Source organism: Lathyrus oleraceus, chromosome 4 (assembly GCF_024323335.1).
Source record: "Lathyrus oleraceus cultivar Zhongwan6 chromosome 4, CAAS_Psat_ZW6_1.0, whole genome shotgun sequence".
Lineage (NCBI taxonomy): Eukaryota > Viridiplantae > Streptophyta > Magnoliopsida > Fabales > Fabaceae > Lathyrus > Lathyrus oleraceus.
In genome coordinates, this window is record NC_066582.1 from 490,856,071 (window position 1) to 490,877,873 (window position 21,803).

Below are 21,803 nucleotides of genomic sequence, written 5' to 3' on the forward strand. Positions count from 1 at the left end.
AATTGGATTTAATTGAGCAGTTTAGAGACTTGAGTTTGGTGTGTGAGAGTACTCACAATAGTGTTAAATTGGGAATGTTGAAGTTAACGAGTGGTATTCTGGATGAGATCAGAGAGGGTCAGAAATCCGATGTGCTTTTGGTTGATAAGTTGACTCTAGTGAGCCAAGGTCAAGATGGTGAATTCAGAGTTGATGAGAATGGTGTTTTGAAATTTGGTAATCGGGTGTGTATTCCGGATGTTACCGAACTTAAGAAGAGTATTCTCGAGGAAGGACATCGTAGTGGCTTGAGTATTCATCCTGGAGCCACGAAGATGTATCATGATTTGAAAAAGTTATTTTGGTGGCCAGGAATGAAAAGAGAAATTGCGAGTTTTGTTTATTCTTGTTTGACTTGTCAGAAGTCAAAGATTGAGCATCAGAAGCCGTCTGGGCTAATGCAACCGTTGGCTATTCCAGAGTGGAAGTGGGATAGTATCAGTATGGATTTTGTTTCCGGTTTACCGAGGACAAGTAAGAATTTTGAAGCTATTTGGGTGATTGTTGACAGATTGACAAAATCGGCTCATTTCATTCCGATCAGAATGGATTATCCGTTAGAGAGATTAGCCGAGTTGTATATTGAGAAGATTGTAAGTTTTCATGGTATTCCGTCGAGTATTGTTTCGGACAGAGATCCTAGATTTACATCGAAGTTCTGGGAAGGTTTGCAGAGGGCTTTGGGAACTAAGCTGAGATTGAGTTCTGCATATCATCCGCAGACTGATGGTCAGACTGAGAGGACGATTCAGTCACTGGAGGATCTTTTGAGGGCTTGTGTTTTGGATTTGGAAAAGGGAGGTGCTTGGGATTGTTATTTACCTTTGATTGAGTTTACCTACAACAATAGTTTTCATTCGAGCATTGGTATGGCACCGTTTGAAGCTTTGTATGGTAGGAGATGTCGGACACCTTTATGTTGGTATGAGTCCGGTGAGAGTGTTGTGGTTGGACCGGAGATTGTTCAACAGACTACGGAAAAGATTAAGATGATTCAGGAGAAGATGAGGATTGCTCAGAGTCGTCAGAAGAGTTATCACGACAAGAGGAGGAAGTCACTTGAGTTTCAAGAGGGAGATCATGTGTTTCTTCGTGTTACTCCGATAACTGGGGTTGGTCGAGCTTTGAAGTCGAAGAAGTTGACACCTCGATTTATTGGTCCTTATCAGATTTTGGAGAGGATAGGGGAGGTAGCCTATCGTATCGCTTTACCGCCGTCACTTGCGAATTTGCATGAGGTTTTTCATGTGTCTCAGTTGAGGAGGTACATTCATGATCCGTCGCATGTAGTCCAAATAGATGATGTACAGGTGAGAGATAACCTGACTGTTGAAACATCACCTATGAGGATCGAGGATCGAGAGTTGAAGCAGTTGCGGGGTAAAGAGATTGCTTTGGTAAAGGTAGCTTGGGGAGGACCAGCAGGTGGCAATGTGACTTGGGAACTTGAGAGTCAGATGAAGGAGTCTTATCTGGAGTTATTCGCTTGAGGTATGTTTTCGAGGACGAAAACTCTTTTAGTGGGGGAGAGTTGTAACACCCCGATAAAAATAAGATAATTATTTAATTTAAGTTAATATTATATTTATTAATTTAATTAAATAATTGGAATTATTGGATTATTATTATTATAATTATTGGAATAATAATTATTGGAAAATATATATAAGTTGGAAATAAGAAAAAGAGTCCCATTTGGTAAAGAAAAGGTTTCACGTGAAAAGCAGAGAAGCGGCTGAAAAGAGGAAAAGGGCAAAGAGACAGAGCAAGAGGAAGAAGGTTGGAGAAGAGAAAAGCTTGAAGCTTAAAGATTCGCCGGATTAACTCAGGTAAGGGGGGTTTATCGTCGTTTAATGGGTATTGTGGGTTAACATGTGATGGGTAGTGATAAACCGTTGAATTGACCCTAATTGGGATGTTGAATGCTGAAAAATGGTGTTGAATAAACTATGTTAAAGCTGTAATTGAATCTGAAATTAGATGGGTAGTGATTTTCCGAACGTATAGCTTTTTACGGAATTGGAATCGGAGGTCCGGAAGTCCTCCAACGGCGGAAAATGCGGAGAATTCTGCATTCTGCTTCGTGTTAGCGCAGGAACAGCTTTCTGTCTTGCGTTAACCGGTTAACCCAGGGTGTTAACCGGTTAACACTGTTATGAATTGTGAAATATTGTTGTTCTGTCTGCGTTAACCGGTTAACCCAGGGCGTTAACCGGTTAACACTATTGTGAATTGCCAGGAAGCGTGTTTTGTCTGCGTTAACCGGTTAACCCAGGGCGTTAACCGGTTAACACTGTTGAAAAAGTGAAAAATTAATATTTGAATAATGTGTGCATAATTGGTGTTTGGCCTATATTGGCGTATGATGTAATAGGGATTAATTTCCCGCTGTTTTGAGCAGTATAGGTATTAGTAGAGTGTGCTAATACTGTGATTAATTATTTGACATGATATGATGTTTTGATGCATGTGTTGATGATGTATGATGGTATGCACAATGCTGTGAATGTATATGTTATGTATGCAATTGTGAATGGACTGTTTATGGCTTAGAGTGTGAGCATATGTCCATTGTGGATTATTGTTGATGATTTTGCATTGCTAGGTGATTTAGCATGCATATTGTGGCCTTTATGGTGGTAGCTAATTCCCATGGTGAGGAATTAGTGAGTTAGTCATTATGGACTGTTGTTGATGTTTGCATGCTAGGTGAAGTAGCGTGCATAGCATAGCCCTTGGGGTGGTAGCTAATTCCCATGGTGAGGAATTAGTGAGTGAGTCACTAGGTCTCAAATGAGTGGGACTAGTGGGCTTGGTAGCCGTATCTGGATTTGATCGGTGAGGTTGAGCTATATGTTCACGAATAGTCGGTACCGCATGCATGGAGTCTCATTGCATAGTGTATGTATGGCGTATAATATGAATGGATGTATTCCAATATTATACGTGTGATTGTTGTTGGTATTGAGTATGAGTATGAGTTGTATTGGTATTGAGTATGATGTTTGAGTTGATGTGCCGTTACCGAATGTGTGATATGATTAGGGTGATTAATGTGTTATTTACTTAGCATTACATGATATTTCATAATGCTTATTATATCGATTGAGGAACTCACCCTTACAACTATTTTTCAGGTAACGAGCAGTGATTGAGTAGGAGCTAGTGCTTGGAGTCTAGTGTAGTTCCTTAGTGGGTCATGCTCTGGTAGATGTAACATCGGGATGGGATGTTTTAAATGTTTTATTGTGAGTTGTGAACCGTTTTACATGTAATGTGTTACATGTTTTGCATGATTGAATTGGTCTCTATCCGCTGCGTATTATGCAAGTGTTTACTTTGTTTTAATAAAAGAGCATGACAGTTATTATGGTGAATGGTGTGAAATGATTGTGTGACACCCTTAATTGCATATTTACTCTGATTGATATATTGTTATTTTAATTAAATATTTGAGGTATTTTAGAAGGGTGTTACATATATCACCAACCTGAGAGATATGGATATCTCATAACTGCTAAAGGTGATGTATTACTCATGGATCAAGATGAGCATGTGACCTACCAAGAGACCATAACTGGTCCCGAGTCTAAGAAGTGGCTAGAAGCCATGAAATCTAAAACGGATTCCATGTACACAAACCAAGTTTGGACCTTGGTAGAGCCTCCTGTAGGAGTTAACCCTATAGGATGCAAGTGGGTCTTCAAAAAGAAGACTGACATGGATGGTAAGGTACATACCTATAAGGCAAGACTGGTTGCAAAAGGATATAAACAAATTCATAGGGTTGACTATGATGAAACCTTTTCACCAATTGCAATGCTTAAATTTGTTCGGATTTTACTTGCTATCGCTGCATATCATGATTATGAAATATGGCAGATGGATGTCAAAACTGCTTTCCTTAATGGGAATCTTCTTGAGGATGTGTACATGACACAGCCTGAAGGATTTGACATACCAGAAGAAGCCTAAAAAATATGTAAGTTATAAAGATCAATCTATGGGTTGAAGCAAGCTTCAAGAAGCTGGAATCTTCATTTTGATGAAACAGTAAAACAATATGGATTCATCAAGAACGAAGATGAGCCTTGTGTCTACAAGAAGGTTAGTGGGAGCATGATCATTTTCCTGGTATTATATGTAGATGACATATTACTCATTGGAAATGATGTCCCTACCCTGCAACAAGTAGAGTCTTGGTTGAGGAAATGCTTTTCTATGAAGGACTTAGGTGAAGCAGCCTATATATTAGGAATCAGAATCTATAGAGGTAGATCACAAAAATTGCTTGGCCTAAGTCAGAGTACGTACATAGACAAAGTGTTGAGACGCTTTAATATGCATGATTCCAAGAAAGGATTCATACCTATGCAACATGGCATGTGTCTATCAAAAACACAATCCACTTCAACTAAGGAAGAAAGGGATCCCATGAATAAGATTCCATATGCATCTGCAATAGGATCTATCATGTATGCCATGTTATGTACTCGACCAGATGTCTCGTATGCTTTGAGTGCAACGAGTAGGTACCAATCTGATCCTGGTGATGCTCATTGGGTACCTGTCAAGAATATCCTTAAGTATTTGAGAAGGACTAAGGACTCATTCTTGATATATGGAGGTCAGGAAGAGCTGGCTGTAATTGGATACACCGATGCTAGCTTCCAGACAGATAAGGATGACTTTAGATTGCAATCTGGTTATGTGTTTTGCTTAAACGGTGGCGCTGTGAGCTGGAAAAGTTCAAAGCAAGACACAGTTGTTGATTCTACAACCGAGGCCGAGTATATTGCTGCCTCAAGTGCAACAAAGGAAGCTGTTTGGATCAAAAAGTTCATTAGTGAACTTGGCATAGTTCCTAGCATTGTGGATCTCATTGGTCTCTATTGTGATAACAATGGTGCTATCGCACAAGCTAAGGAACCTAGATCTCACCAACGATCCAAACACATACTTAGGCGTTATCACCTCATTCGAGAGATAATAGATAGAGGAGATGTGAAAATATGCAGAGTACCTACACTTGACAATATTGTTGACCCACTGACAAAGCCTCTTGCGCAGCAGAAGCATGATGGCCATACTAGATCTATGGGCATTAGGGGTATGCCTGATTGGCTCTAGTGCTAGTGGGAGATTGTTGGTGTAATCCCTAGAGTCCAATACTTTTGGTATTTGTATCGAATTATTTATTAATAATAAAAGGCTTTTTCTTTATTATGTTTGTCTAATAAAGTCCCTAGAATAGATAGTCCGTTTAATGTATCAAATATGACTTAATCATGAGATCACATTAAACATAAGGACAATATTCTTAAAGTATCCATAGTCGAGCTTTATTGTGAAGTGGGATAACATTAAATCATTAAGACTATTATGTATATAGACTGATGATAACATCTCATGCATCATGGATAAAGAGTTATCAAGTCTTAAACATAGGTATGAATATTAAGAGTAATATTTATACTGGATTGACCCGCTATGAGAATACTATATAGAATGTTATGCAAAGTGTCATAAGTTATTATCATGGTGATAATGGTGTATTCCACCCTTCGATCTGAAATCACTATGGACCCTAGATGTATAGTCGAGTGCCTTATTGCTGATCAAACGTTGTCCGTAACTGGATGACCATAAAGACAGTTGATGGGTACTCCACGAAGCATGCTAAGGGACATGAGTAACCTAGATGGAATTTGCCCATCCTGCGTAACAGGATAAATGTCTATGGGCCCAATATTGAACTGGACAAGGATGACACGGTCTATGCCTTGTGTTCAATATAGACATAAGGCCAAAAGGGTAATTGTACACATAAGTATTATCACAAAAGGATTTATCAAATCACATGACATTTTCGTGTCTTGGGTAGTAGTGATGTGTTGCTAGATACCGCTCACTGTTTATTATGTTAAATACATGATTTAATATAATTGCCAATGCCGCGAAAACCTACAGGGTCACACATAAAAGGACGGATTGATGAGAGATAGAGTAACTAAGGAATACCGTAATGTACGGTGCCCTTAAGTGAATTGTCGAAAATCGTAAGGTACGATGTGCTTAAGTAGAATACGAAATATGGTAAGGTACCACGCGCTTAAGTGATTTTGGCATATTATAAGATATGGACCACATACACTTGAGTGGGCTTTTTAGCTTGCAACCCACACAAGTGGTTATATAAATAAAACCCTTGTGTAGAAGCATTTATGCAGTTGCAATTTCGTTTCTCTCTCTCTCTCTCTCTCTCTCTCTCTCTCAAGGCCTTCATTCGTAGCAGCTAGCACTGATATTGAAGGAATCCGTTCGTGTGGACTGAGTAGAGGCGTTGTCATCATTCAACGTTCGTGATCGCTCCGTAGATTTGCATCAAAGGTTACAATCGCCACAAGAGGTAACGATTCTATCACTGATCATGCCCATTCGTAAGGATCACTAAAGGAGAAATTTTAAATTCTGATGTGTTTTGGATCACACTTCTCCTTCAATTAGAAACATTAACAAAAAAAAATTACAAGGTTGTAGACTGCCTGATATCGAACCTTTTGTATGCTTTTTGTAAATCACAACAATATACTACTAGTTCTTCCTCATTATTCTGTTGCCCGTATGTTATGATTTCTTCTACCATGGTAACTACTGATTTACCTTTAGCACCAATATGTACATTATCAAATGTAGGATCCCTGTACAATATAGTTCTAACTTCCTTAAAGCCAAATTCTTTAACAAAGCCTACCATCTAAAGAGCTCCATTTATTAGTATCATAATTCAACTATAATAGTTCCCTTTCATACTAAGGAATTATAACATGAACACTTCCCTCTAATGATGCACTAAAGACAACATATCCCTCATTGATCAAATACTCATTAACAATCATAAATGGCACATAAACACAATATGAACACTAAAGCATGTATTTAAACCATTAACTATTCAAACCTTATAATTCATACATTTAGAAATCTCCAAAATAAACCTTAGATTCATTGATCGAATATTTAGTAATCGTACATTCTGAAATCTTACATTCAAATGAAGTGGAAATAAATACCCAAACTTTAGAAATACCGAAACAAAAATTCTAAATTAAAATAGAGAGAAATACATTAATCATCTAGAGTAGAGTACAACTTATTCTTCTTTGTACTGATCTTTCTTTCTCGTCCTCTTGCTCGTCTGAATCGAACGTGTTAACCTTTATCATTGCATTGTTCACATTGGGTCTTCTTGCTTGTCATTGAGTTTCTTTAAATGTTCAATCCACTCCTTTCTTAATCACTTTTAAAAGATTAAGTACTTTAGCCCCTCATTTGATCCACCCACCTCTACTTTCATTTTTGTGAACTGTCGATATATTTCCATAAGGTCTCTTTCTTCTTCTGATGGATCCTATTAAAGAAGACTATTGTCTCCGGCTGCCACTTTCGAGATGTGAATTGAGTCGTAAATTTATCTCATACTTTCTTCTAAGAGTTGATGGAGTCATCAAATATGATTTTAAACTACATCATGCCCACTCCCTTAAAGGTTAAGACAAACATTTTACATTTCATCGTGCTTCTAGTGTGGTGATAGTCGAGCGTGATGTCCACATGTTACTATGATTGTCCGGATCCTCGATCCTGTAGTAACTATCTAACATTGGCGATTTTTTAAGTGACTTGGTGATATTACTGTCAATAATGTGTTTAGAGAACATGTTCCTCATGTGGTTAGAGAGGGCATGAGCTTGGGAGCGCGTGACTTCCGTCTTCGCCTTCAGAACCATGAAGGGGAGATTGGTGAGACTGAGGATGGTGACACTTTGATGCTCTAGGATCCCCTCGATGTTTTGAGGTGGCATTGCCGAGAACCACACGAGGACTAACTCCAACATTGTTGGTACCCAATTGTAAATGCCAGTGATCAACTCATTCTCTCCTTGCATTCCAAGGGTGGTATGAAGTTGCTAAATGCTCTAAAATATTTTTGGTTCAGAAACTTGTGCTTGCAATAGAGGTTTCTTAGAAGTTTTACCTTGAAACTATTTCTAAAAAGGTTGGAAAAACGACAAAATATGAAAGTGCTTCAACCAATAGGTAGAGGACACAATGTCTGAGTGAATGAGATTGTTAGAGAAGTTACTAGGATTTGATCGACTCCCCCTGCGGGGTGATGCCAAACCTCTTGTGCGAGAGCGATGACTAATGCGAGGGTTACCGTTGTAACGCTGACATTGCGATGTGCGACTATCTGAATTGGCTTCGAAGCTACCATTAATTGTGGAAATACTTAATGGAAATTAGATTGGGCGATAGAATAGTTGCGATAGTGCAACAAAAAGGATTTGGCGGAATTTTCGCTGAAATTCAAGAGAATAAAAAGGAAATTCTCATAAAAGACAACATCATTCTAATGCGGAATCAGAAGATTGGTGACATGTAGATGTAGAACTCTTCCGGTATGGTATGGTGGTGTAGGTCTCTAATGCGACTGAGCAGAAGTGTACCTACAAGATTAACACTTCCAAGTCAGTGAGGTTTGAGAGGTGTAACTTTGCTAGAGTGAATAAAAAAATATCTGTTATGATGCGTAGACGAACTTGTATACGATGGACAATTTAAATCTTTTTCGTTTGGTCCAACATGCAAAACAAAATACCTCCTGATTAAATTTAATGATCGATAATGGGCGAGTATCTTAAATCTATTGTGATGTCTTCTGGAAAGGGTCTATTTACTCATCGCTTCCCCACATAAATATTATGAATTGTGTCGTTGATGTCAGACCGATTTTATTGGAAGGTTTGACCGATCCAAAACACTTGCCAAGTTTGGGAAACCGCATGCATTCAAGACTCTATCCATTGATTGATGATATATATTTTTAAAAATGATAAAAAAAAATTAATCCATTATTTGATAATTATTAGAATGAAGACATTTACTAACTTAAACTACTTGCCCAAAGTAGATCCCATAATATATAAATTCATTCAAGAGTGTTGTAATCCCCAAAAACCTGTTACTCTTTGCTGTACATTTTCTTCTCAGCGTTGACTTCAGTTCAAGGAGTTGATGGATTCTCCTTCTTTTTCTTCCTCTCCTTCTTCTCCTTCTCCTTCTTCTTTATCCTCCATTTCTCGATTCATGCACGACGTGTTCATCAATTTTAAACGAGAAGACACTAGCAAGACTTTCGTTTCTGATCTCGATGTTGCCCTCTCCAAAGCCGGAATCGAATCTTACATCGATTATCACCGCCATAATGGAACCGATCTGGATCTAGAACTATTGGAAGCAATAGAAGAGGCTCGTATTTCTATAATTGTTTTCTCCAAAAACTATGCAGAATCTAGTTGGTGTCTTAACGAGTTGGAAAGAGTTATGGAATGCCGCGGAACTCTTGGCCAATTTGTTGTCCCTGTGTTTTATGATGTTAACCCTTCCGATGTTCGTCACCAGAAGGGTGATTTTGGAAAGGTTTTGAGGGCGACTGCAAAAGAAGCATACTTTCGTTCACAAGGAAAAGAGAAGATGAAAAATGTGTTGTCAAATTGGAGCAATGCACTCACCCAAGCTGCTAATTTGTCTGGTTGGCATGTCAGCAATTACAGGTAAATCTGCACTTTTTAGTTTGTTAGGGTTTTTTCTTTCCTGAACATATTTTTGACCTATAGTTATTATTACAATCCAAGGTATCAAGATGAACTAGTGCAGCAAATTGTTGAAAGTGTTATGAGAAAGCTAAAAAAAGAATCTTTGTTTATTGCCTCGTTTCCGGTTGGACTTGAGTCCTATGTGCAAGAAGTGATTGACTTCATAGAATATCAATCAAACAAAGTTTGCTTGATAGGGATATGTGGAATGGGTGGATCTGGTAAAACAACCACAGCCAAATCCATCTACAATCAAATTCATTGGAATTTTATGAACAAAAGTTTCATTGGAAATGTTAGAGAAGTTTGTGAAGAAAATAACGGGATTATTCAGTTACAACAACAACTACTTTCAGATATCACAAACAGAAATGTGATGATACATAGCATTGCATCAGGGGAAATGCTGATCAATAAACTTTATGGCACTAAAGTACTTGTTATACTAGATGATGTGACCGCATTTTATCAGTTAGAAGCGCTATGTGCAAATCCTAGATTGTTTGGTCCAGGAAGTGTATTCATTGTTACAACTAGAGATGTACACCTGCTTAAGCTAGTTAGGGCTGACTATGTCTGCACAATGAAGGAATTGGAGGAAAATGAGTCCCTTGAGCTTTTCAGCTGGCATGCTTTTAGACAGCCTATTCCAATGAAAAAATTTAATAAACTCTCGAGGAATGTAGTTGCTTATTGCGGAGGATTACCATTGGCTCTTGAAGTCCTTGGTTCCTACTTATTTGAGAGGACAAAAGAAGAATGGATAACCGTCCTCTCAAAACTGAAGAGGATTCCCAATGATCAAGTGCAACAGAAAATGAGAATAAGCTATGATGCTTTAATGGATGATACAGAAAAGGATATATTTCTTGATATATGTTGTTTCTTTATAGGTAAGGACAGATCCTATGTTACAGAAATACTAAATGGCTGCGGATTTCATGCTGATATTGGGATAGCCGTCCTCGTAGAGCGAAGCCTTGTAAAAATTGAGAAGAATAACAAGCTTGGAATGCATGATTTAATAAGAGACATGGGAAGAGAAATTGTCCGCGAAAGTTCACCTAGAGAGCCTGGGAAGCGTAGTCGGTTGTGGTTTCATGAGGATGTACATCATATTTTGACCACAGATTCTGTAAGAACTTTAATAACCCTTATCAAGATTATAAGACTCTTCATTTGTTTCTGAACTGTTTTGCCCTGTTATGTTCCTTACAAGTGTGTTTAGGCTGCAATATGATAGCTTCATACATCACTTTGTTTCTAGCAAAAGAAAAAGGTTGCCCATTATTTTTATTTGTTCCTCACATGTAGGGAACAAAAGCTGTAGAGGGATTGGTTTTGATGCCGGAAAATACTGGGAGAGTTCACTTCAGTACTTATTCTTTCAAGAAGATGAAGAAGCTCAGACTTCTACAACTTGATGCTGTTGACCTTAATGGAGATTATGGGAACCTTTCTAAAAAACTGAGATGGCTTTATTGGCGAGGGTTTACCTTGAACTATATACCTGATGAATTTTATCAAGGAAATCTAGTTGTCATCAACTTAAAACAAAGTAATATTAAAAAAGTTTGGAATAAAACCCAGGTATAGTATTAACATTTTATTTTGAAACCAGAAGTTGTTTATAATTAATTATAACTGTTGCCAACCATTTCATTTTCCATTTCTCTAATTTTTATTTTAAACATTTGTCTTTTTGTAGCTGATGGAGAAGCTAAAAATTCTCAATGTGAGTCATTCCAAGCACTTGACAAGCACTCCTGACTTTTCAAAAATACCAAATCTTGAAAAGCTCATTATGAAGGATTGTCCCAGTTTGTTCGAAATACACCCATCCATTGGAGATCTCAATAATCTTCTTCTGATAAATTTGAAGGACTGTACAGGTCTTAGCCATCTTCCAAAGAAGATCTATCAACTGAAATCTTTGGAAACTCTCATCCTTTCTGGTTGTTCAAGGCTTGACAAGTTGGAAGAAGACATAGTGCAAATGGAATCTTTGGCGACGCTGATTGCAGACAATACAGCTGTTAAAGAAGTTCCCTTTTCAATAGCAATATCAAAAAGCATCGGTTATATATCCCTATGTGGATATGAAGGATTCTCACGTGATATTTTTCCTTCTATCATTTGGTCTTGGATGTCACCAACCATGAGCTCTCTTCCCTGTATTTCCCCATTTAGGAACATTACATATTATCTTGCTTCTATTGATGTACAGAAAAATAAGTTGGGCTTTCTATCACCAACGGTTAGCAGCCTTTTACAACTGAGAATAATTGGGGTACGATTCTGCTCAAAGATTCAACTTACTCGAGAGTTACACAGAATTCTTGATGATCAATATGGTGTTAGATTTTATAAAGTGGAAACATTACATGCACCACAAGTCTCAAATCTTTCCTTGAGATCACTTTTGATTGGAATAGGAAGTTTCCACATGGTTATCGATAATCTTAGCAAGAGCATATCACAGGTTTCTTTCCCATCCTCTTGGCTTTTTCTGACCTTTATCTATTATAACATGTTAAATCTAAAGCATCACATAATGTAGCATATACACCTCAATGCTTTACTTCTAAGCAGTTTGTTGGACTTTCGCCTTAATTGTGGTCCGTCCCTAGTCGCCTTAATTGCGACTCTTTGGCTTGTCTCATTGCAGCCCCTAACACCTTCGTTGTGTTAGCTTTGAAGGGATGAATTTAGTCCCACATTACTTAGAGATATGGCTTGTGTTGTGTTTCTAAATGGGGGCAATTCTCTTAGTTTCTCACCTTACAACAGTTAATAAAATAAAACTTCATTCACATAGAGCAGTAAGACCATAGAACTGTAGGAGGAATTGTGTACAAAGATAAACTATGACATTTGTTATTGTTAAAGTACGAGTTTTTGAGCAGGAAGGACATGAGAAAATAATACCTCAATAGGGAAACAATTAACCTGTCAATTAACATGTGATTTAAACGGTTGAAAGCAAGGAAAACCTTGGAGTTTATCACCTATCACCTAAAGTTAGACTACCGAATAGTAATCAATAAAGGATATAACAAGTTAATAAAGAAAAGCAAAAACTGAAACAATGATGGAGATCCAAAGATCACTATGAACCAGTTCCAAAATTTGTCTTTAGTACGACTGCTAGAAGAATTAGAAATGTAGTGCTTTCCGAAAATATTCTAGAGCTTCAATAAAAATTATAAAATACTTGCAGTCGAGATACTAAAACCCAAATCAGTTTTAGAATGCAATACATGAATGATAAGGGAGCTGCGACGACTAAAGAAAACAGGCAAAATGTCGGAAGGTGCACTTGCAGCCATTGAAACATGTGGCTGTGTGGTAGAGTGAGTAGGAAATAAAGGACACAATACAAAGAATGCTCTGAAGCTATAATAGAAGATGTCCCCATTTTCAAGTCTTAGATGATAAAACCCTTTTAGAAATTGAATAATGTGATAATTATAGATCAATCTTATAGAGAGGATATGAAAGGCGAGTGGACCATCATGAGAAAATGGGCACTAGCCCTATTGAAGTTATGGGTTTTGGATAAAAGGAGAAAGGTCGAGGTTAGTCTATTTGGGACGAAGGGTTGGGCTTGCGTGAGTTATAATAACCAACAAAAGTCACCATCAAAATAACGAAATGGAAAGTAAGTAATCGGCAATATGATTTACTTATGGAAAAAGTGTAACGTCCCAAACTTCTTTCACAAATCAACACGGATCTTTTTAGTAAGACAACAGGTTTTGTCCTCACTCACACGCTTTTATTTGTTAGGCTATCAAAAAGAAGATGTGGTAGCCTAACAAATAAAAACTCCATAGTTAAGCGTGTTTGATTTGGAGTAGTATTTGGATGGATGACCTTCTGGGAAGCTTTCCAGAAAGCGGGTGACTGAGGAGAAAGCATGCTGAAAATATCTGTGTTGGTTTGTGGGGTCAATCGGTAATCTTAAAAGCAGTCTGAGGCGTTACAAATGGTATCAGAGCAGACATCTCCTAGGAAGATGTGGGTTGGAGACGAACCAAGCGGAAACTGGTGGGCATGTATTGATAGTTTGTTTTGAAGGATTTAAGTCCCCGGTCATGGTGATAGTGTTTTTTCCTTCTTTTTTTAAGAGGTTGTTCGGTGTTCTCTCCTTGGGTCTTCAGGTAGCTGATGCCTATTTTTGATCTTCTACGTCATGATAGTTCTCTTTCTCATTTTCCCGACATAATAAAGGAACCAATGTTTGTTCTATAATCGGTGAATTAGTATTATCTTCTATTTTTTGTAGAACCTTATCCAGGTCCAACCACATTACTTAACATGATATTAGAGCCTTTGGTTTACAGATCCGGTGGACCACCTACTATGAGATTTCCGCTATCGGGCCACCCATCATTTGTTTCCACGCTCCAGATATCCAGTCTTAGGCGTGAGGGAGTGTGTTAAGAGTCTCACATCGGATAATATATGATCTGAACATGCATTTATAAGTGGAGACAATCCTCACCCTACAAGCCGGTTTTGTAAGGTAAGTTAGGTTCAACCACATTTCTTAACATGGTATCAGAGTCTTGTTTAAGATCCGGTGGACCACTTATTATGGTTTCCGTTATCATGCCACCCACCATTTATTTCCATGTTCCAGTTATTGAGTTCTGAGCGTGATGGTGTGTGTTAAGAGTCCCACATCGGATAATATATAGCCTGAATATGTGTTTATAAGTGGGGGCAGTCCTTACTCTACCAATCGATTTTGTAGAGTTGAGTTAAGCCCAGCCATATTTCTTAACATATAATATAACATGTCTTATTTGTTATCTTTTCCTTCTTAGATGGCTTGACATTACGTTGTCCAGGACCAATAGCATGACATAAACAAAACAAAATAAGTCTTTCATACTCGATGAAAACATTAAATTCATTACCCCCTTTCAACAACAAGAAAGTTAGGCAAATATTCTAATAATTTAATATCCAAATTTCTTACTATTAGTTGCTTCATCTAAGGCAATCCGCAACAGGGATACCAACACCTCTTGCAATTGAAGAAAGAATTCACGGTCTCAAATATTCAAGACGACGACCATGTATTCTAACCCAACACTGTACATTGGTATTTTTAACCAAATCTAGATTGAAGTCCGGTATTCAGGTAAATATGCAAGGATATCCGGAGACAGTCCACAATTCCCAATGCCAAAACCCTTCTAAGATCTTCAGTAGATGAAAATGAAGAAGAAAAAAAAACTCTTATCATTAGATGTGAGAGACCATTTGTCCAATAAATTCCAAAACGCATTTAGCTTTTCTTGAAGTGCCTCAATTGTTGGAGAAGAATCTCTTCTTTAATATTATCCTTGAAGGAAACTTTTACATCTATCAAGTCCTTAAACATAATTGTCCGGAATTTTTATGCCTGCTGCATCCCTTTAAAACAAGGCGTTGGTAACTCGCTTAGAGGTATTTCGCAATTGTTTTTCAAAACATGTTTGAATGTCATCAAAACTGAATCGAAAGTTTTAATCGGAATCGAATTGGATATATTTTGACGAGTTTGTAAGCAAGATTATGGAAGGTTGTGAGCTGCAATTTCCATCGACGGGAGTTAAAAAAATTGTACAGCAACTAAAATAGACTTGAATGATTGCTTAAAAAAGTGATTCCCAAAAAAGTGATTCCTATGAAATTACCTATTTTAGAAATTTTATTATACATATTTTTTAGTAGAACTTTAAATTAAAAAATGAAATTACCTATGTTAAATTGTATATAAAATTTCTAAAATCTAAATCAAACAAAATAACAAAAAAGCTTATTGAAATAAAAAATAATTAAAGTGCCACTAAAATGAAGAAAAAATTATAAATTATGCAAAATAATCTATTTAAACACACAAAGTTGAGTTTTTACTATATACAAATCATAGAAATTTAAGAAGAATCTAGAGTTTAACTTAACAATGACGATATCAATTTAAATATGAGATGTTTTCCAAGTATAGAAAGAATTAAGAGTAAAAAGATTGTGGGTTGGGAGGTGGGAATTGTTTCATTTGGATATCTCTTAGAGTTGAAATAATAGATCAAGAATAAGTGGATCTCCAGAAAAGAAAACCGCATCTTTTGATTAAATCTTTTAATTTTGTAATAGAAAAATATTAAAGAAAAATGAAAATATGATTGTATGGGTGAGAGTTACTCAAGAAAATAAAGAAAATATACATTATCAACTTTAAAAACCATTGAGATAAACAAATGCAAAAAACAAAAACAAAATAAAATGATGAATAAAATTAACATGACTTACAACCTTCAATCTGAGTGTACATGGAAGACATCTGAATAACAACAATTTTAGAATGAGTTATTTTCTTAAACATGTTAGCCTTTTTGAATTCGGATTGACATTTACAAAAGTCTATTTGAATAATAGAAGTACTTAATTAAGTTAGCATTTGCTCATGCTACAGGGATTAACAACCAATGATTCGGGTGAATATTTCCTTCCGGGGGACAATTATCCTTCTTGGTTAGCCTATAAGGGTGAAGGACCTTCAATACATTTTCAAGTGCCTGAGGATAGTGATTGCTGCATGAAGGGAATAACTTTATGCGCTGTCTATTCATCAATGGCAACTGAATGTCTCGCAAGTGTTTCGATAATTAATTACACTAAATTCACTGTTCATATATACAAGCGAGATACAATAATGTCCTTTAATGATGAAGATTGGAAGAACGTGGCATCAAATCTAGGACCTGGTGACAATGTGGAGATATTTTTAGCTTTTGAGCACGGGTTGATTGTTAAGGAGGCAGCTGTCTATCTATTATATGACCGGTCAATTACTATAGAAGTCTCTGCTGATGAGAAAGATGGTTCGGTGAATGATGTTGCTCCTAAGTTTGGTTTCTGGAGTTGTGATTATAAAAAAGATATGGATGAAACAAGTAAAAGATACCAGGAAATTCTGAATCAATCAGAGAATGCTGTTGAGGTAGAGGTTTTGGGGAATGATGTTGACGTCAACAAAAGGTAGAAAAACTGTTTTGCATTTGATTGTAGTATTTTAAAATTGATTTAGGAGAAATGGTTGTTTGAATCAAAACATTTCATTTTTGATAATAAAATTCATCTCATCTGGCCTTTATTTTTTGGTATGTTTCATTTAAAGTTCTATTGCACAAAGACCCTTTCTGCAAATATGAAAAATTGCATGTAAAAACTAAAAACTCAGATATAGGTTATAACTATAAGTCATTGAACCTTGCTATATGCCGTTGCTGAAAGCCTCTTTAACACGTGATTAAATTTTCTTTTTTCTTGATAAATATGATACCTATCATATATAGCATATAAAAATATTTTTATCATTTTATAAAAATAAAAGAAAAGATGAGAAGGGTCAAAATGAAAACAATTAATTAGTGTACTATTTTTGTTTTTGTTTTAACAGGTTGGCTTCTGCAGCAACCTTTCATGAACATGGACAGATCTATGGTGTTATGGGTGAGTTGGAAAAACTTAAGAACTCTGTTGAATGCATGAGATTTGTGCTCCTTGATGCACAGGAGAAACAGGAACAATATTATGTTGCGCGAAGTTGGCTAAGAAGGCTAGAAGATGTGCTTCATCTTGCAGATGACTTACTTGATGAGTTTATTATTGAAGGTATGAGATACAAAGTGAATGCAGGTGATAAAAAAAAGATGTCACGGGTATTTCATTCATTATCTTCAAACCATACTTATCTTCGTAGAACACTGGTTCCTAAATTTAAAAAAATAAAGAAAATGGTTGATGATGTGGTGGAAGAAATGGCTTCGTTGAATTTAAGTCCAAAAGCTGCGGTGATTAAGCAAACTGACAGCTTAAGGAACAAATCTATTTCGTTTTTGTTAGAATCAGATATCACTGGAAGAGAAGATGATAAAAAGGAAATTATAAATCTCTTGAGGCAACCAGGTGGAAATATATCATCAATTGCTATTGTTGGTATTGGAGGTATAGGCAAGACAGCTCTTGCTCACTTCGTATATAATGATGTGGTAGTGCAAAATCATTTTGAAAAGAAAATGTGGGTATGTGTACCTCGTAACTTTGATGTCAAGACTATTGTGAAGAAAATGTTGGAGTCATTAACCGATAGCAAAATTGATGATAAGTTATCCATTGAATACATACAACATAAACTTCATGAAAATTTAGCTGGTGAAAGGTATTTGTTAGTCTTGGATGGCATTTGGAATGCTAGTCATGAAAAATGGACTCAATTGAGAACTTATTTGATGTGTGGTGCTGAAGATAGTAAGGTTTTAATGACAATTCGTGATAGCAGACTGTCGAAGAGACTGGAAACAAGCAACCTCTACTTTTTGAATTGTTTGACTCATGATGAATCTTGGAGTCTGTTAAAGAAAATGGCATTTAGGAATGAAATCAATGGAGTGGATCAAAAACTTGAATCAATTGGCAAACAAATAGCAGAAAAGTGCATGGGACTTCCACTAGTAATTAGAACACTGGGAGGCCTATTACAGAGTAAAAGTGAAGAAACTGAATGGATCGATGTCTTACAAGGCGCGTTTTTGGAATTAGGCGAAGCCGGAGATAGCTTCATATTACCATTCCTGAAAATGAGTTACCAAAGTTTGTCGCCTCGGTTAAGACAATGTTTTTCTTATTGCTCTTTATTTCCTTACGATTGTGAAATCGAGAAGGATCTATTGATTCAACTTTGGATGGCACAGGGTTATCTTCAATGCTCAGATGAAAAGCAACTCATGGAAGACACTGGTGAAGAATTTGTGAAGATTTTCTTGATGAGGTCATTTTTCCAAGATGCAAAAGTGGGTGAAGATGGTGATATAGTTAGTTTCAAAATGCATGATTTAATGCATGATCTTGCAATGCAAATAGCTGGCAATGGTTGTTGTTACTTAGACAGTGAGACAAAAAGCCGTGTACAAAAACTCATGCATGTATCTTTGGAACCCAAAGAAGTTCATTTGTTGGACTCATTAGATGGAAGCAGGCTACGAACTTTGATTTTGCTGTCTTCCAATGAGGAAGAATTGAATGGGGATGAATTGTCAGTCATTTCAAAATTCAAACACTTGCGTGTCTTGAAGCTGTCGAATTGTTCTTTAAGCAAGTTTTCTAGATCAATTGGAAAATTGAAACATTTAAGATATCTTAACTTGTCCAACTGTAGAGGACTGGGAAGTCTTTACAAATCCTTAAGCAGTCTTGTTTTGTTACAAACACTAACATTGACACCTAACGAAAAAGTGGAGCTTTCTACAAAGGTTGTATCAAAATTGATCACTTTGAGACACCTCCACATCTCTGATTGGGAAGCCTCCAGAGACAGGACACCATTTGGATTTGTAAAATTGAGCATTTGGCAGCATAAGAGGATGAATTTTTCAAAGTGGTTTTCCCCACTGACAAATATTGTTGAAATATCTTTCTTTTTGTGTGGAAGTCTCCAGTTTCTTCCACCGTTGGAGCGTCTCCCATTCCTTAAGTCACTTCATATAGGTTTCCTTGAAGAACTGGAGTACATATATTATGAACAAGATTTTTCTTCTGTGTTCTTTCCGTCTTTAAAGAGCCTCTCTTTGCAGTTTTGTTACAAGTTGAGGGGATGGTGGAGGATGGGAGATGATTTCAATAATACTAATTGTTCACAAAATCTCTCCTTGCCTCCTTTTCCTCGTCTGTCTCAATTATCAATCATAGGATGTCTGAAGTTGACTTGCATGCCTACCTTTCCAAATCTTGAGAACAGATTGGAATTGTATGATAGTAGTGTGGAAACATTGGTAGCAACACTGAACAACGAAGCATTGCATGGCTTCCCTGTTCTTTCCATGCTCAAATCCTTGTACATTGACGGAGTGAGTCTGGATGTGAAAAGTATCCCGAATGATTGGATGAAAAATCTTACTTCTCTCCAGTTTCTTCAAATTAATTGGTTTTCACCTCAAGCATTCCGGGATACAGAAACTTGGTTTCAGAACAATCCCGAGTGTCTTCGTTCTCTACAAATAATTGGCTTTCATAATTGTGAAGAGATCGAGGCATTGCCTGATTGGATATGCAACCTCTCATCGCTCCAGTATCTCAAGATGTATGATTGCATAAATTTGGCATCACTGCCCAAAGGAATGTCCAGTCTAAACTTACAGACCCTAGAAATCATTGGATGCCCCCTCTTAGTTGAAGAATGCCAGAGACAAACGGGTGAAACTTGGGACAAAATTTGTAAAGTCCCGAAGATAATCTTATCATCTCTTCATTAGAAAGGTTATTGCATTTATTGCATTTCAATAGTTATTGCATTTATTTTCTTGACCTTTCAATAGTTATTGCATTTATTTGCTTAACTAATGAAACTTTTTTAGCTAGATTCAATTCATTCACATTCCTTATATATAAAAAAAATCACAATCCTTCTAGTTTATTTATACATCTAAAAAATATATATATAAAAGATCCTATACTAGCATTTTCTTCTCTTCACTTATTCAGTCTTCCTCATTTGCATTTTTAAGTTAAAGGTGAATTTTTAATTGCTGTATTAGCTGCTTATGTTAACTGTGAAATTGACTTTTTATTTGCTCATTGAAAGTGGGAAGAATCAAGAACTCATGCTCTATATCTGTAGCATCTTTCAATTGCAACTATTTATTTTTGAAATATTGAGATATCGGAGATTTTTGGAAATTGCTGGATTTCTATAATGTTATGCATCCCTTATTTAGGTACTTTAAGTTTTATCTTTATCTTCACTTGTTTTGTTTTGATAAAACTTGAACATAAATCTGAGCCATTGTTTGTTATTTAGGTACTTTGAGTTTTATCTTTGAAAGAAGTGGACGTGAAGAGTATTGTTTTTTGGCACAACCTGCCACAATACAACATTGATCCGATTCGAAAATTCTATACCAACGTGTATCCCGTTGAAGATGAACCACTAGCAAGGCATTTTTGATAACTCATTTATGTAAGTTTAATTTCCAAATAGCTAGATTACTCATTTAAATTTTAAGTAATTAGGGTTATTTTATTATGTTCCTTCCCTAATAAATTATCATAGTTATTAAAGAGCACACTAGATGCTCTTCTTTTAGTTTTTACTTTATTTTTGATGTGCATATTATGACAAGTTTTGTCACGACAGGAATGCAAGGCAATTGCTCAACTAGCTTTGAGCCAGAAGAAGCTGGTTTAGGTCGTGAGTCATGAGAAAATCAATTAGGGCTGAGTTGTAGCAATAAGAGATAACGATGAACTCTAGAAGAGAAAAGAAAGCAAAAGATGCCACAACGTTGCTACAAAGTCGCCTTTCACTTGATGCAGGCCTGCCACCCATCGTGTTGTCTCGCATGCGTTGTGTACTATCATGGTATACGTACTAGCAAACAATGGATATGCTTTATTTTTTGGGCTGGAACCGATGGATAATTACAAGACTGAAGACCCAAGGAAAGAGATAAAGCACACCTGAATAGTTTCTTATAAATGAACATGCACTGGAAGATGAAAAGTGGTTCCAAAAGTAATCTCACCTTATGCAGTCCACTTAAATGATGTCTCATTTCTTGGTTTTTGGGGCCGACGTGTTGACCATGATCTGGAACTTATTTGGTCTGACTTAAATTACTCTTTTAGTGAGGTTGTATCTCACAATTTTCCTTGTTCTAATGCCAAATGTGAACTTCTTCGGTTTAAGTGTGATTTGAATGTGTGTCGTGTTTCTCGACTTCCTCAAAATGACCTTTACATGGGCTCTATAATCGTCGTTCTTGTTCTATTTAATGATCACGTCGTCCATGTATACTTCAAACATGTCCATTATCCGGTTCTTGAAGACTTTGTTCATAATTCTATGATGTGATGCCACATGTTTTTTTAGACCAAAAGACATAACTTTGTAGAAAAATTTCTCCGCATCTATCATAAATGCCATTTTGTTTTAATCATTGGGGTCCATCAAGATATGGTTATAGACCGCTACACACCCATGAATGACAAAAACTCTAACCCCCAAAGGTAGGGATGACAATTTGACCCATCCACAATAGACACTCGCAAATT

At 36.6% G+C, this 21,803-nt stretch overlaps 1 protein-coding gene across 3 annotated transcripts; it reads left to right on the forward strand.

The window, feature by feature from the left end:
* The first annotated feature begins 9,016 nt into the window (after nt 1-9,016).
* On the forward strand, nt 9,017-21,598 carry LOC127076556 (uncharacterized). 3 transcript variants are annotated; one of them, XM_051018238.1, is made up of 9 exons: nt 9,017-9,656; nt 9,738-10,833; nt 11,013-11,288; nt 11,407-12,180; nt 16,168-16,733; nt 17,155-20,009; nt 20,335-20,467; nt 20,551-20,709; nt 20,887-21,598. In XM_051018238.1, the coding sequence occupies exons 1-6, from the start codon at nt 9,118-9,120 to the stop codon at nt 20,003-20,005; spliced, it is 6,102 nt and encodes a 2,033-aa protein (XP_050874195.1). In that variant the 5' UTR covers nt 9,017-9,117; the 3' UTR covers nt 20,006-20,009; nt 20,335-20,467; nt 20,551-20,709; nt 20,887-21,598. The 3 variants fall into 3 exon arrangements, with proteins under 3 accessions (XP_050874195.1, XP_050874196.1, XP_050874198.1); XM_051018239.1 differs by lacking the exon at nt 20,335-20,467 and having other exon boundaries at nt 9,018-9,656; nt 20,887-21,524; XM_051018241.1 differs by lacking the exon at nt 20,335-20,467 and having other exon boundaries at nt 9,018-9,656; nt 20,896-21,524.
* Nucleotides 21,599-21,803: the final 205 nt, after the last annotated feature.